Source organism: Sminthopsis crassicaudata, chromosome 6 (assembly GCF_048593235.1).
Source record: "Sminthopsis crassicaudata isolate SCR6 chromosome 6, ASM4859323v1, whole genome shotgun sequence".
NCBI lineage: Eukaryota > Metazoa > Chordata > Mammalia > Dasyuromorphia > Dasyuridae > Sminthopsis > Sminthopsis crassicaudata.
This window is the reverse complement of record NC_133622.1, coordinates 104,182,645-104,200,018: the sequence shown is the minus strand read 5'-3', so window position 1 is coordinate 104,200,018 and position 17,374 is coordinate 104,182,645. Positions and strand designations below refer to the sequence as shown.

The window sequence follows — 17,374 nt, the reverse complement described above, 5'->3', positions numbered from 1 at the left end:
ATACTTTCTCTCTCTCTTTGTTCTTCTCTTTGTTAATCCTCAATTCTAGATATTCATCACTACTAATTTTTTTAAGACTTCAGGAGCTTGAGAAAGAAGGTAAGAATCAACTTCACCAGAAAGCTATCTCTTCAATTAACTTTTTTATCCTTTCCTCACCTATCTAAGATGGCTGTAGCACAAAGTTCTGCCCTCCATCCTTCTTTCTTTTTTTTGTCTATGTGATCTTCCTCGGCAATTTCCTGTACTGTATATCCTGTACAGAGTCCAAAAGGAAGATCCTATTTGAGGATGACAATGTACTAGCTGAATTATGCCTAAGCACTTTGCAAAACACAGAATACTTTATAAATGTTAGCTATTGATAGCTGTTGTGTACAATTAGCTTGCTAAAAAGTGGGGGCAGAAAATGTTTGTGGCAGCTCTTTTTGTTGTATCTAGAAACTGGAAAATGAATGGATGTCCATCAGTTGGAGAATGGTTGGGTAAATTGTGGTATATGAAGGTTATGGAATATTATTGCTCTGTAAGAAATGACCAGCAGGAGGAATACAGAGAGGCCTGGAGAGACTTAAATCAACTGATGCTGAGTGAAATGAGCAGAACCAGGAGATCATTATACACTTCAACAATGATACTGTATGAAGATGTATTCTGATGGAAGTGGAAATCTTCAACATAAAGAAGATCCAACTCACTTCCAGTTGATCAATGATGGACAGAAATAACTACACCCAGAGAAGGAACACTGGGAAGTGAATGTAAATTGTTAGCACTACTGTCTATCTACCCAGGTTACTTATACCTTCGGAAGCTAATACTTAATGTGCAACAAGAAAATGGTATTTACACACATATATTGTATCTAGGTTATATTGTAACACATGTAAAATGTATGGGATTACCTGTCATTGGGGAGAGGGAGTGGAGGGAGGGAGGGGATAATTTGGAAAAATGAATTAAAAAAAAAAAAAAAAGTGGGGGCAGTTAGATGGCGCAGTGGATAGAGCACCACAGTTCAAATCTGGTCTCAAGACACTATTTCCTAGCTGTGTGACCCTGGGCAAGTCACTTAACCCCAATTGCCTCAGGGGAGAAAAAAATTTAAAAAGTGACCTTGCTAGATTGCATTTGGGCAACTGCATGTCATAATCAAACAATTCTGAGTAGATGACAGGGAAAAAAAAATCTTTAGTACCAATATTTGCTAATTAATGCTATAACACTATAACCTTCAACAAATTGTGAGTGACCTCACAGACAACAGAATGAGATATGGAGCATATAAGTAGAAATGAGGAGTGTTCATCATAGAGAAAGAAAAAGGGAGCAGCCCACCAGTATACAAAGAATTTGGAAGACCTAAAAAAAAAAAAAAAACCCTGAAATTAGAGAAGGTTTGTGGAAGAATTAATCAGTCAACAAACATTTATTAAGCACCAGGGATACAGATACCAAAAACCAGTCCCTGCTCTCCAAAAGTTTTATACTCTAATAAAAGGAAGATAATAAGATGATGCTTGTGTTTTGTACTTATACTGCTGAAAGAATCCCTTCACTAGACTATCCAGTGGTCCTCAAACTTTTTAAACAGGGAGCCAGTTCACTGTCCCTCAGATTGTGGGAGGGCTGGACTATAGGAAAAACAAAACCTCATACTCTGTCTCCGTCCCTCAGCCCATTTGCCATAACTCAGTGGCCACATCTGGCCCACAGGCTGAAGTTTGAGAACTCTGCTATAAACCAAGAAGGTAGGTACCCTAGCCCACCTAAGCTTTCCATCACATCCAGTCACTAATTAATACACTGTGTGGCACAAAGAGTCTAACCAATATTGTATAAACTGAATTGAGCTGAATAAACAAGTAAAGACTTTCCAGCTTGGTAAAACTTGACAGAACTTTGTAAGTTGGTGGGAGGTCTCAAAAACAAGGGGTTATTCTTGGAACCACTCTGGGCTCTGACAGATGAGCTTTCACCTCAGCTTGTCTCCATATTACTTACGCCCAGACGCTCCCCATGACTATCCCTTCTTCCCCCACTAAGATCCTTCAGAGGAGGGATTTATCCCGGTATATCTACAGGCAACAAAAGACAACTCTGGAGCAGATAAACTAAGACAGAGAAAATGAGACTATGTCCTAATCTGTGTCAAATAGAGAAGCATGAACCTGTGTTTACCATTTGTCTCTGTGATTTACATCCTAAGATTCCTTTGTGCTGTAGTAAAAGTTATACACTTCAAATGGTAGCCTGCATGTGCCAGGGGGGAGGGAAGGAGTTAAGACTAGAAAAGCCTGAACACATCATCTACGGCTGCAAAATCTTTTCCCCCTGGGAGACAAGTGAATGAGTACTACTCAAGGCAGGCTTCCAGGAAGCTTCGCGTCCTTGTCCCATTTATTTAACAGCTTTGAGGATTACCGGTTTTGACATGAATTTCAAGTGAAGCGTGGTAGTGACCTAATATAAATGGGAACCACAAAGCTAGTTAATATAGCACATGCATAACACGGCGGAGTATGTACATTACTCGTTTTTTCCCCTGCAAAACCTTTTAAGGTCTCTTCCAATAAATGCTAGTTGACTGACTGCCAAGAGGTCCACTACACGAGAAACGTTAAGAACTCCTAAATCTAGCCGAATCCCCTACTTATACAGGTGAGGAAACTGAGACAAGAGAGAGGGGCAAGGCCCGAACCAAGATCACCCAATTCGGAAGCGGCCGAGCCTAAACTGCAACTCAAACATCCAACACTGCAGCTCCCAAACACGATCTCGCTGAGGAAAGGCCGTAGTAGAACTCTCCAGTCCCAGGCCCTAGCCACGATTCCGGCCGCCCGAACCCCGGCCCCAGCCCCGCCAGCCCCTGGAAGCAGGAGGCCAGGGAGGGGATCGCCGCGCCAGGACTCAGCCCCGTACCTCAGCGTCCCGGGGGTCCCTGCTGCGGCGGAACGCACGGGACAAGGAAGAGGCGGGAGGCGGGGTCACCAATTGTGGAGCAACCACCACTGTGGCCCCTTCAACTCCTAGACTCAGCACCGGCGCCTAGTCTGCATCACTATTCCCGCCCCCTCGCACCCAGGAAGCAAACGCGGAATTGGGCGGAACCGCGACTTCTGCCGACACCTGCGTTCCCGCCCCTTCCGGTTGTTCTTAAGGCGCGTGGTAGGCGAAGGGGAGCAGTTTTAGCTTCTAGCAATGACCAATGGGAGGGGAGGAGCGAGGTAAGAGGAGGACTCCAACATTCTCATTATCCACTCCCGCGACTCAGCCCGACTGCTGTTCCGCTGGTTCAATGCTCCCACACGTCGCGAGCCGGAAGGCGGGGCGAAAAACGAGGAACGCATGACGCATGCACGCGCGTTGTGGTCTAGGCGCGAGGAGCTTGACGCGGAGAGGGCGGCGGGCCTGCGTGCGCGTGCGTGTTGGTGTGCCGGGGCTAGGTTTGGCTAGGAGGTGACGGGATTGAGGTTCGGCGAGGTGGTGGCGGCGAGGGGGGCTTCGGCCTCTGGGTGCTGACCCCTGCCTTGGCCGCCTCCTCCCTCCCCCAGTTTCCTGTCTCGCCGTCGGAGGGAGGAGGCCCTCGCTGCCGGAGCGATGAGCGCCAACGAGGACCAGGAGGTAGGATCCCGCCCTTCAGGGAATTGAGAGGCTGAAAAGGGGGAGCGCCGGGAGCAGCTCTCGTCCCCGAGGATGCCCCTGGAGGTGGGGAAGGATATCTTTCTCATCTGAAGCCAGCAGCGCTCTTCCAAATCAACCGGCATTTTACTAAGCGCCTGCTACAAGCTGCCCTCTCCCTCCCCCCTTCGTTCCGAAGACCCTTCTACACCCCTCCCCATCTCCACCCCCGGTAGGGAGATCCTACACTGCGGACCCGGGTAGGCAGCTTCTGGGACTAAGTCCCGTGTCCTCTCTAGGACCCCGGAAAATGAGGAGGGGATGGGCTTGGGTCCGCGGACTGTATGTGACTTCGAGGTCTTTTCTGCTCAGAATCTGTGCTCCCGAGACCTGTAAAAGGGGTGGGCCGAGTCCGGCTCCAGCCTTGCCTCCTCCCAGCTGGGAGAATCCAGGGTGCAGAACCCTGCTGCTTTTCTTTGCAGTCGGCCCGGATTAAGGATCGATGCAAATAAACAGCCTCCCCAACCCCACCCCTTACACACCCCTTCTACTGTTCCTCATTATTTAAAAAATGAAGATGTTTGTAGTTTACACCTATCTATGAGTTAGATCTCGAAGAATGAAATCAACAATGTGGTGATCACTAGTCTTAATATGACACATACATGTCTATGTCTCATATACCAAGGAAACTTGAAGTTTTAAATTTTAGTTTTTAAAAATTGAGTCAATTACATTTATTTTAATCAATTACATTTATTTTGGGAAAAATAAAAACTCGGTGGTTCACCATGACACCAAAATGGCTTGTTGGTGCAACAAGGTTGCCTTGACCTTATCCAGTGGGTGAGAAGTGGGCATCTGCAGATACACCCAAATGTTTCAGTTCTAGGCAGGGGCCTGGACAAATGTCACTTAGAGAAATTTCAGTTGCAGTGCTGATAATATAGATTTTTCTGTTGTGATATTCTTTTTTAATATTTTAATAGTGTTTATTTACCAGATATATGCATGGGTAATTTTACAGCACTGACAATTGATAAACCTTTTGTTCTAATTTTTCCCCTCCTTCCCCCTCCCCCAGATGGCAGGTTGACCGATACATGTTAAATATGTTAAAGTATAAATAAATACAACATATGTATGCATGTCCAAACAGTTGATTTGCTGTACAAAAAGAATTGGACTTTGAAACAGTGTACAATTAGCCTGTGAAGGAAATCAAAAATGCAGGCGGACAAAAATAGGGAGATTGGGAATTCTATGTAGTGATATTCTTAAAAGACTTGAGGGGATTGTTGGGGATTGGGGGGGGGAGGAAGATTTCAAGCCCTATCTAAGATGAGATAACTTAAATTTTTGAGATGGTACCAATTTATTCTCTATATTAATAAAATCATACTTGCAGTTTCTACAACTTATATTTTTGTAAAGTCTAAAACATGTCTATTTAAATGATCCATTAATTCTCCAGGAAATAGTGAGCTCTTTAAAATATCCATCCTTTGAATAAGCAGTTTTGAGGGAGAATTGTCATGCCTTTTTTTTTTCCATCTCCAAAATAGAATTCACTCAGTCTGTGACTTTTAAAAAGTTGATGAAAGTGAAAGCAAAACATCTAGAAATACCTTTTCATCCACCAGTTTCTTTTTTACAAAGAGCTAGTTGTGCTACATCTATTAAAATCTTTTTCCTTCCCTTTGTGAAATGAACTTTACCTTAGAAACAGTGTTTTAAGGGATGGTCAGCTCCCAGAAGCTTCTTTAACCTGTAATAAAACTGAAATATTTAATTCATTCTTTGACCTTTGAAACCTATGGACCCCTTCTCAGGACTTTTTTAGTTCATAAAATTTAAAATCCCACCTTTTGCAAGAATTCTTTCCTGATCCCCTCAATGCTGTCTTTTCTCTGTAATTATCTCAATTTTATTCTTTCCAGTTTGTTTGTATGTAATTGTTTGCATGTTGTCTCCCCCATTAAACTATGAGTTCCTTGACAGTAGGAACTGATTTTTGCCTTTCTATATTTCCCCAGCACGTGTGTGTCTGGCACATAATAGTCATTTATATAATACTTTGTGATTTGAATTAATAAAAAAATTTTTTTTATATTTTATGATATAATAATTTAATTTATAATATAATAAAACAATAAAATTAGAAATAAAACTGGTTTTATTGAAACACATTTATCCAATATTTTTAAAAACAAATTCACTGACTCTAGGTTAAACTCAATTTACTAAGATGTCATACCTGTATCTTGCCAGTATTAAATGCAGCATTAGTGGATAATTGGTGCTTCAATGGATTTGTGATCTCTTGAAGATAATCCTTTTTCATTGTACAAGTTGAAATATTGCTGTAGTGCTAATAACCCTCCACCAGGCTCTTTCACACTTGGCTATGGAAATGCAAGCTCCAGAGTATGTCCTGTTTCACTGGAAAAGCTTATATGAGCCTAGTAACTTACTATGTGTGTGTTATTCAAGGACCATCCTAAGGTCCTGGAAGTTCATCACCAGGTTCTGTAGAATAATAATTTTTTTTCAAGATGGGAACTTAAGAGGTTTTCTTCAGGTAGTGTCTATACTTACAAAATCATGATCTTTGAAACATTGATGAAAAGAGTGCTGAATGCTTTCTTCTCCTGTACTATTTTAATAACAAAAAAATATTTGAGAGAAAAATTCTTTGTAAGTGTAAATTAATAAGTATATGTAAAACAAATTTGGTGTTTGGGAAGTAACTTACTATTAGAAGTTATATATTTAGAAGGTAATCATCATAGGGAGATTATAGCAATGGACTAAAACCTTGCTGATTTGTGAATATTTGAGAGGGAAGAATTATCTGATTTTGTTTTTTAATGCAGGTTTCAGAAGACATAAAATAGATTGCTTTATTTTGATTTTCATGAAATGCATTGAGCAATCCTGAGTAATGTTATAAGTACTAGATAATTGTTAAATATATTTTAAAATTTCCTTCACTTAATTTTTAATTGTACCTATTGTTTTTTCTCTGCTTGCCCTAAACTGTCAACTTGAAATTTGTTAAATGTTAAAATGTGTTAAAAGATAGTTGTTTTCAAGTAGATAGTGCTTTGTAGTAAGTTCATAATTTTTTAAAGTATGTTAACAGACATTATTTTCATGTAGTAAATTTATACCAATTTCTGTTTCCCGGTTATTACTGAAGCAGAATAATTTGATTTATTTCTTTTAGATGGAGCTGGAAGCATTGCGTTCTATTTATGAAGGTGATGAAAGTTTCCGAGAATTAAGTCCAGTGTCATTTCAATATAGGGTAAGAATCAAAGCAAAAATGAGATTGTTTTTTGTTGCTTTCCCCTCTAAGTTTTGTGCTTTATATATGTCTTCTCTGTGCCTACATATGGATATGCTGCTGTCTTTCCTTTTAGAATGTAAACTTGAGAGCAGATTCTCCTTTTTCTAGATGTTTTATTCATTGATTTTTGCAAAAGGAGATATTGTTGAGATGCTGGTTTTTGTTTTATGAATCTAGTCATTTGTTTCTCTTGTTTAAATTGATGTACTTATTTATAGCACATATTATAAAGTAAATTATGTATCTTTCAATAAATGAGATTTTTAAAATCACAACGTTAGCTTTAAAAAATTGTAATAGATTCTTAGAATTGGGTAATTGAAATTGAAATCAAATATAATATACTTTAATACTTTCACTTTGGGGTTTATATCCCAGTTATTTTTTTTCTCCTCCTTTTATTAACTTTAAGGACTGTTCCAATTCTTCTAAGGAATTCTTGTATACAGTGGTATAGGTAGTGATCAACTGAATTAAATTTATTCATTGCTATATATTTAGGTTCACTAACACTCAAGATACCAATGGTTATTCTATCTCCTACCTGGCTTCATCTAATTTACCTTGGTTTGTAAATCTTATATTCCAGATTATTATGCAGTATTGCTTTTTGTAACATCAGACTTTTGTTATCATTTTTGTTTGCAGCTGAATCTTCCTTTTGGTTTTAGCCCAGCCATTAGTGCTGTACTTACATGTAGTTTTTCTCCACTTTTGCTCATTAATGTTTTGGACACCTTCTGATCTGAGGAGCTCATTTTCTGGTATCATCTCTTTAAATCATTTTAGTATTGTCCGTGAGGAATTTTTGGCAAAGATACTGGAGTAGTTTGCCATTTCCTTCTTTAGTAGATCACCTTTTGTCTTTTGGAGAACTTGTTTGAAGGCCAAAAACAGAATCAAACATGGAACAACTAATTGGTTTAAGATTGGAAAGGAATAGGACAAGGTTGTAAGTTGTGACCTTAGTTATTTAACTTATATGGAATATATAATGTGAAATACCAGGTTAGATGACTCCAAAGCTGGAATGAAGGTTTCAGGGGAAAATATCAACAATTTCAGGTATGTAGACAGTATCACTATGATGGCAGAAAATGGAATTAAGAAACCTCTTGATGAAGGGGAAAGAGAAAACTGGCTTTAAGCTTAATATTGGGGGAAAAAAAAAAAACCTTAAGATCTTGGCATTGGGTCCCATCACTTCTTGGCAAATAGAGAAGAAATAGAAACTGTGTCAGATTAATATTCATGAGTTCAAAGATCACTGCAGACAACCATGAAATTAAAAGATGCTCCTTGGAAAGAAAGTTATGGCAAATGTGGACAACAATCAAAGCTATGGGGTTTTTTTTTTTTAGTAGTAACGTATGACTGTGAGAAATGGAATATAAAGAAAACTCAGCAACAAATAATCAATAACAAAGCTGAGTCCCTTGGATACCAAGGAGAACAAAGCAGTCAATACTGAAAGAAATTAATTCAAGTTATTCACTGAAAGGCCAAATAGTGAAGCTGAACCTTAAATACTTTGGTCACTTAATTAGAAGATGGAATTCATTTAAAAAAAAAAAAAAGACTATGATTTTAGGAAAGATGGAAGGCAAAAGGAAAAGTTCACTGTAGAGCATAAGATGGATAGTATGTTAACAACATACTTGAGCTTAGATTTCAAGAGATAGTAGGGGATAAAAGGACATGGCATATTGTGGTCTATGGGGTCACAGAGAGTCAGACACAGCTGAACAATGAATAACTGATTTTATCAAAGAAGAAACAAACCAGAGGCTAAGTAATTTGTTGAAAATTATACAGCCAGTTCGTGACAGAGTTGGGGCTATAATCAAGACTGTCTTGGGCTGGCTCTTTTTTTCTATTGTACCATGATATACTAATAGGATAGTTGATATTTTCCCAAAATGATTTTTCAATTTTGAGGTGATAAATGTAAAAAGTTATAGGATAATATTTGTCTGAAATAGAATTGGTATTAAACACATCTTTAACAATTATTATTTTTCCTTTATATATCATTTATCTGACTTCTTATAATAATAAGTGCAATACTTTTTTTCCTAGAATAATTATACCATATTTTCTGGAACTATTTTAATTGGTTTAGAGAAATAAAACTATGTCTAGTACATAGAATTTCCAAATTTAACTGTTTTATTGCTTCTTTTGTTAAGTATGAGGAACAAGAGTTAAATAATTAGAAAATGAAAGTCTAAAAAGTATTTGGGGAAAATTCTTAACTTTCTTTATGGAATGAGTAAAGTTTAATTTATTTAGTACTTGATTTTGGGGTTTGTAGATTCCCCATTTTGTTTGTCTTTTCCTTCTTGTACACTTAACTGCTCACATAGTGTTATGGATAAAGCACTAGTCCAAAGTTGGATTTGATTCCCGCTTCAGACTACTTGTGTCATAGGCAAGTTGTTTAGCTATTCAGAGCCTTAGTTTCCCCATCTTAAAAATGAGGATAATATTTACACTATCTAATTCACAGAGTGGTTGAAGACAATGTTTTGTAAACCTTAAAATACTGTGTAATTACTTTTTATTTTCTTTCCTGAAGCTTAGTGAAGAATGCAGACGATGAAAATTTGAATGAGTTTCTTAATATTTATATTATGGTTCTAGATATTGAATCTCATGGTTCAATAGGCAGAAAATGATGAGAGAAATGAGCTTTTTCTGTCATTAGTGGATTTTTGATTCAAATTTTCTTACATTTTCAACACACATTTTTAAAATTTCTACAGTATGCTGAGCCCTAGTACTACCTGGGTAACATAAGACTCCTCTTGAAGGAGCTTCTCTGTACTTCTAGAAATAAGGCACATACATGAAGGTTCCTGCATTCTGAGACCAGAACAACCAAAGTCCTTACAGATTAAGAATGAGCTGGAGCTCATCCAGAGTTCCTGGTTCTTTAAAAAACTATATTAAATTCATGGTTTAGGTACTAGTATTGAAAATAATTTATCATTTTAAATATTATAATTATATCTTCTATTGCCTTTGACTTTTGTAACATATGTAACTACTTTTCTATTTAACATTTTGCTTTCCTTCAGATAGGTGAAAATGGTGATCCCAAAGCCTTCTTAATAGAAGTTTCTTGGACTGAAACATATCCACAAACAGCTCCAATCATATCTATGAATGCTTTTTTCAATAATACCATGTAAGTGCTTTTTTCATTTACTGTTTCCATTTGTCTCTCTCTTTTACTTTGCTAATTCCTTTTCTTTTAAAAATATGTTCTATGTTCTAGATCATCAGCTGTAAAGCAGAGTATTCTGGCTAAATTACAGGAAGAAGTTGAAGTTAATCTTGGAACTGCAATGACATATACATTGTTTGAATATGCCAAGGACAATAAAGAACAGTTCATGGAGAATCATCACCCTGTTAATAATGTGGTGAGGATATAATTGGGGTCCTTATGATAACCTTTCCTAATTCTTTTTATTTAAATGCCCCAGGAGTTTATTTTGCAAAAAACTTTAGGTCAAATATAAAATGCAAATAAATTTTAAAATTTAATTAGCACATTAAATTTCATATGCTTCAGTGTCATATAGAAACCAAGATATCAATAACCAGAATTATCTAATTCCTTTCATATTCATTTGGCTCCATTGAGGCATGGAAAACTGTTCTCATGTATCTTGGAGAATTTTTTAAATTCTCTTGGAGAAATAGGACAAAATATAACTTAGGCAATTTACTGTTACTTTCTTTAAAAATCTGTTGTCACATTTAACATGTATGGGATTGCTTGTCATCTAGGGGAGGGGGAAAATTCGGAAAAGAAGTGAGTATAAGGGATAATGTTGTAAAAAAAAAAAAAAAATTACCCATGCATATGTATTGTCCAAAAAAAAAAATTATTATAATTATAAAATAAATAAATAAAAATAATAATTTTTAAAAATCTGTGATCTGCTATTGGTATGGGATATGCCCTATTGTTGATATAATTTTTTGCTATAAAATCATACTGCTACTTTTGTTACAAATAGGCAGAACTTAATGCATGTAGCTTTGGTACTGCTACTACATCATATCTTAACACTTAATTATATACATTTTTCTGAATAGGTTATAAGGACAGAGAATATAACGTCTTCTTTCTATATACCTTCTTAGTATAAGGCTGTACCACAATTTTGGATTTCGAAATATCCTTAATGACTTGATGACCATAATGTTGGAAAAAATCCTCTTCATTGGTTAGGGGGAAAACTGAGATGATCTGAAGAAGTAATTATAATTTATAGGTGCTTGGTGGCATGATGTGCATTTTAAAGCCCATGTTAAATATTCTTAAGTTGTGGTAAATTAATTGCTCTTAATATCTATCCTGGAATTAATGTCATCTATTTTCAATGTGCTTTAAAACTTGCTGTCATTGGTATTTTTTATAACAGTTCGATTGATATGTAACCCTTTGAATACAGTATTTTATTAAGTATTGGTAGTATAATGATGCCAGCTAGTTAATAGAAGATAACTTTAATCTTGCCTGTTTTCATTTATTTGATAGTAAGACAATTGAAGTATTTCAAGAACTAAAAATATGTAGCTTATTTAATATGAGCTATAAAATATAGTTCATGAATTGTTTTTATTCTTTTCAGACATCAATAAGCAATATTATTTCAGCTGAAACTTCTAATATTGTTCCTCCAAGTAAGAAAAAAGATAAAAAAGAACAGCTTTCAAAAACTCAGAAACGGAAGCTTGCAGACAAGACAGGTTTGTACTGCTAAGTATTAGATCCATTGATTTTTTTTTTAATCTTATGGATAAGCTTTTGACTCTCTCATTATGATTATCTGCATACTTAATAATTTTTGTTTCAAAAGATTACTTTTGGAGCCTTAGAATCAGATTTGACCTTGGGCCACAAGTATAAATTTGATTAATTGCTACTATTAATGTTTCATCACTAAATGTTGCTATTTGAAGATCAGGTAAGTGAATGTTAGGGTAACCATAAGTCAGATTAGCAGGAAAGTTATAATTTTAGCATGATTTGTATTAGAAAAATGGTATGGAAATACTCTCTATATTTTATTTGTTCAATCTTTCCTTTGGGAATTTCTGTTTCTTCATGTTTATAATATATTTCTGTTAAGTGTTTAAAAAAAAAAAAAAGCTTTCTGTTTTAAGAATCCTCCTTCAAATTTGTTAAATCCAGCCAACTAGAATTTTTAGGTTGGTTATTAGAAAATTGAAGGTAATTCTAATATAGTAGAAAGACTAGACTTTAAATCAGACAACCAATATGTGAATATTGACTCTTACTATTCTTGTGATCATGTCCCTCTTTAGTCCTCAGTTTCCCATGCTGTAAAATGGATAATTTTAATTTCTTGGTTGTGAAAAAACATATAAGATAAAAATAAAAGCACTCTATAAATATTAAAAGATTTAAATGTCATCTCATAATTATTGTTTTCTCATTACTGTGAGACAAAACAGTGTTAAATAATTTAAAAAGCAAGCATTCGTGAGGTACTAGGTTTAATTTCTCAAAATTATACATAATAAACTTAGCCTTTTGAAGAATATAACAGTTTTATAAGAACTTTTGTCTGAAATGAATGGATATTCTTACGTAACATCACTAGTTTCCTTTCTTTTAATATTTTTCTTATGTCCCTTTAGCAGTAATGCCAGCCCTGTAATAGTAAAATGTTGCATATGTTTCTTCTTTGGCAACTGTTGAAACAGTGACTAAAAACAGTTTCCACTTGTAAATCCATCCATGCATTTTATTAGCTAAGCCATTGGTGAACCTCATGACTAAGCACTCCTTTGGTTCTTCAGAAGGTTTTTTTAATGCCTTGGTGCTGTTTGGGTGTCACGGTCTCATATCTACTAAGAAGAGGCAAAAAAAAAAAAAAAAGGATGCCATAGACTTCTTAGAATAATATTAAATTCTCTAAAACAACTATAAGCTAGACTTTCATAGTCCCAGTCAAAATTAGTTCAAAATAATTAGTTCTGTCTTCTGACAGGTACCAAAACAATTTTGAATGAATTGGACACTATTCAAGTATTTGTTCATAGTGTTCCCAAACATCAGCTTTAGTCATAAATATAAACAATAAAATTACTTTTTCTTCCCACACTGGGCATTTTGCCTCTGTGTTTCACATTGGAAAAGTATATAATAGTCTTAATCAAGTTCAATTCACCAATAATAGAACATTCAATTACTAGTGAACTTAGTGCTTTTCTTTAAAAGTGATTGTATAGCTAAGTGGTTTTTGTTCTTAGTATTGATGTATAAAGTTTGCTTTTCTTCTTGAAAATGACTTTAAAAAAAAGAAAAGAGAATTTTTTTAATATATGATTATTTATTTATTTATTTATTTATTTTTGATTCTGTAGATCACAAAGGTGAACTTCCACGAGGCTGGAACTGGGTTGATGTGATTAAGGTATGTTTTAAATACAAAGTATTTTATTATCTTAGTTTTAGTAGTTATTGGTATCATAATGAAACTTCTATGTAATCTCTTTTTTTACTTTCTCCCCTAACAACCTTTGGATTTGACTGGTGTCTGATGTTTGTGTACATTCAGCATGTGAGTATTTTTAAATACTTGGGTTTTTTATTCCCCCTAGGTAGTAACCTTGTAGCAATGTGTAGGGAGAGTAGGAGGAAAGAGAAAAGAAGGGAATGAGCATTTATTAAATTCTTCCATGTGCCAGACATTATTCTAAGCATTTTACATATAATGCTTTTTCTTGATCCTACCAACAACCTTAGGAAGTAGGTACTCTTATTTATTTTATAGACAAGGAGATCGAGCTAATTTGTTATTTGCCCAGTCACTCAATTAATGAGAGGCTAGATTTGAATTCCAGTCTTCCTGTCTCCAATCCCAGCACTCCACTGTTCTATCCATAGTCATAATTAGTTATTTGAGAAGAAGTAACTCAGAAATGCTTCTCAAGTCCTTGAGATTCCACTAATTAGCGATAGAATTAGAATTTTGGAGAGGAAGTGGTGCTTTTTTGGCGTATGAGGCACTTCTAGGAAAGGGGTGACCAGAGAGCTATAGTATAACCAGAGATCACCCAGCTCTAAATGAAAAAGATAGCCAAGAGATATTTGTGACAAGTAAGGTGAGGAAGATTACAGAATGGAGAGTTCCTGAAGCTGACATTCTCCTGGTTTTGAGTCATTTCAATCATGTTGGACTCTTCATGGCTCCATTTAGAGTTTTCTTAGCAAAAATACTTGAGTATGCCATTTCCTTTTCCAGCTTATTTAAAGATAAAAAACTGAAGCAAAAGATTAAATCTTATCCAAGGTCATATACCTAAGTAAGTGTCTGAGGCTGGATTTGAACTCATGGTGCTCCGTCTATTGTACTATCAAGCTGCCCCTCTCTATTTCCTGTCCTCCCTTAAATGAATGGATATGGGATGGGGAGAAATCTCCTTTTCAAACAGGCACATAAATTGTCATGGCCTCTCACTTCACCATAGCCCCATCCTCTACTCCAAGATCTGAAAATCAATACTTCAACTACTTCCTATTCCAGATCTGCTGATGGATCCCATTTTACTTCCTCATCCCATCCCTAACTTCCTCCTTTGGTTGGCTAACTTATATGATGCATACAAAACCCAAGGAATGGCTCATAGTATGGGCTTATGTTTAGCTCTATGTTAAAAGTATTTTGTTTTCAATTTGGCTGAGCATGTGTTCAGCTTGAATCTTTGATCCTTTATTCAGAGCAGAGCATATTGAACATTTAAATAAGGGTTCTGATCCTTCCTCTTTCATTAACTAATTGTATAACTTTGGACAAATCAGAGAAGTTAAGTTGATGGTGTTTGACTAGATGACCTCAAATTTCTATAGTGATAAATAGTGCATCTTTAATTGTACACAGTTAAATTTGTCTATTAATTATATTTGGAATATAGGTTGAGCCATGGAAATTTTTATGAATTGGTTTCTTAAACCAAGACAGTTCCCAGGAAAGTGCCCCTCCTGACAATTACATTAAACATTACAAACTAATTAGTTCTTTGTTTCAACCTGTTGTCTTTGATTCATTCTTTTTAACACTTTAGTCAGCTTTAAATTTTTTTCCCAGATTCATTAGATCTGAAATTTGCTAGGACAATACTTTTACAATACTCCTAAAAACAGTTCATTTATTGCAACAACTGCATTGCAGTCATTTAATTAAATATGTAACATGAGAGAACTATATTAGCATAAAGCTTGAATCCTAGACAATAGTTATTAGATTAAAGAGGAGGGTTTTAGAAATTTTTAAGTTCGGCATTTCTTTTTTTCCTTGAGGCATTTGGGGTTAAGTGACTTACCCCCAGGATCACACAGCTAGGAAGTATTAAGTGTCTGGGGCCAGATTTGAATTCGGGTCCTCCTGACTTCAGTGCTGGTGATCTGTCCACTACACCAACTAACTGCCCCAAGTACAGTATTTAGCATCCTCACCCCTTCCTTTCAGTACCATTCATCCTAGCGTCCTATTGCTTTTATGTTGTTGATGTCCCTCCCAATTGAGTAACCCATGCTCCCCAATTACATCTTTTTCCTTTCTTCTGACTAAGGTGTATAAATGTTACTGGGAAAGTAGGCTGAAAGGTTTCCAATGCAAACTCAAAAGATACTGGTAGAATTTGAGACCAAGTTGACCAAAGGAAATGAAAAAATAAGAGTGAAGATATCAGAGTAAGAAGGAATAACCACTGAAGTTCTGCCTAGAAGTTTGCACCCAGGGTCTGCTCCCTAAAGTGTTTTGTGTTTTTCATAGGTTTTTCCTACATTTCTGAATTTATAAATTTTCACTAATTCCCCAGTTTTTCATTTTGGTTCCTGTTGTACCATAATGGAATCTATTTGTGAGTCCTAAAAATGCTTACATATATTTTGCCTTTTAAAAAAAAAAAAAAAAAAAAAAGATAATTTAGAAATATGTCTTCTGTTGATAGTTATATCTTAACATTCCCTGTAGTTTTAAATGTTTGAAGTAGTTATACAGAATAAACTTAGAGCTTTCAAAATATGTAAACTTTGTTACCAATTGTATTAGCTAGAAATATTTTTAATTTGAAATGAAGTAGAAATAATGTAACAGTTTAAACTTAATATTTCTCTTTTCTTTTTATAGTTAAGCAAAACTGGTTCTAAAGATGATGAGTAATGAAAGAAACTTGATACAAGAAAACACCATCTTTTAATACAGTAACTGAAGTCAACTTTTTTTTCTTCTATTGAAGTGGCATTTTATAAGACATGTTTTTGTATGTTCCTAAATAATTAGATCACAAATTCATGCAGAGATTTGTTGGTATTTCATTATTCTCACAAATTTGCCTTAAAGGAAGGTAAAACATGCCACTAAGAATGTGCAGTGTCCTTTCAGGAGCCTGTTAAGCTTTATAAGTGATCAAATATCAAGAAGAGTAAATGAAGATATATGCAGTGTTAATTATACTGTCTTATTCTAGGGTATGACTTTTTTAAGGGAATGTAAAGCCAATTAGAATAAAGCTGCTTATCAAGCATACCCATTTCAAGTCTTCATCTCAGTGGAGTAAACAGTAAGAGTGAAATTATTTGGCAGCATGACCTGTATTAATAGGCTTGTCACTTTATGTCTTCATCTATCATTCCCTTGAATTACTGATGTTTAAATTGCTTCAGAGAAAGCTAGTGGTTCAATACCACCACGATCTTTTCATGTAGTTCACATCTGTATGTAGTTACTTTGTTTTGTTCTTTTCCAGCGAACTGCTGTCTTCTCACAGATAAATCTAAATTATATTTTTCTCAATATTGATATATTGGGATCTTTAAACATGAGAGGTTTTCATAATATATAGCTTAAGAAAAAAAAATAATTCTGCCAAATGCATTGGAAAGAATTTTGTACAGATGTTGCTCTCTTGTATTTTTAAAAAAAAAAAATCTTTACTGAATACACAGTAATGGAGTAAAAGATGCCTTAATGTCATTTAATTTTTTATTGTTGGAGACATTGATTTTAATAAATTCCTATTTATCTGCCATTGTTGATTTTTTTTTTTTGTTTATTTTGTTTAGTGTTGTAAAGTGTTATAGTACTGTAAAGACTTTAGTCTTTACAGATAGGCAGTAAGCATGCATTAAGCACTTTTCTGTGTTCTGGCACTCTGCTAAGTGTATGACATAGGAATATTTATTTTTGATTTTCAAAGAGGACCAATGATATGACAGGGTGATGTCTTAACTCTTGCCTGATTTGGATTTAAGTGAGGCAGAGTTGTACAAAGTCAGCAGCTTCATCTTCTTTTCCAGTCATGGACGTCCAGTGGCAAGACAAAAGTCAGGATAACTAAGATAACCTGAGA

At 35.4% G+C, this 17,374-nt stretch overlaps 2 protein-coding genes across 3 annotated transcripts in view; one reads left to right on the top strand and one right to left on the bottom strand.

The window, feature by feature from the left end:
• Positions 1–3,090, bottom strand: part of TRAPPC11 (trafficking protein particle complex subunit 11) — a 69,947-nt gene extending 66,857 nt beyond the window's left edge. The window contains exon 1 of the mRNA XM_074272529.1: positions 2,923–3,090. The gene's annotated coding sequence lies outside the window, so the exon portion shown is untranslated. The remainder of the gene's footprint in view (positions 1–2,922) is intronic.
• Positions 3,091–3,189: 99 nt separating this feature from the next.
• Positions 3,190–17,053, top strand: RWDD4 (RWD domain containing 4). Of its 2 annotated transcripts, none has more exons than XM_074272531.1 (7): positions 3,190–3,624; positions 6,851–6,931; positions 10,054–10,163; positions 10,254–10,401; positions 11,623–11,740; positions 13,385–13,434; positions 16,153–17,053. In XM_074272531.1, the coding sequence occupies exons 1-7, from the start codon at positions 3,601–3,603 to the stop codon at positions 16,183–16,185; spliced, it is 564 nt and encodes a 187-aa protein (XP_074128632.1). In that variant the 5' UTR covers positions 3,190–3,600; the 3' UTR covers positions 16,186–17,053. The 2 variants fall into 2 exon arrangements, with proteins under 2 accessions (XP_074128632.1, XP_074128631.1); XM_074272530.1 differs by having other exon boundaries at positions 13,385–13,474; positions 16,120–17,053.
• The last annotated feature ends 321 nt before the right edge of the window (positions 17,054–17,374 follow it).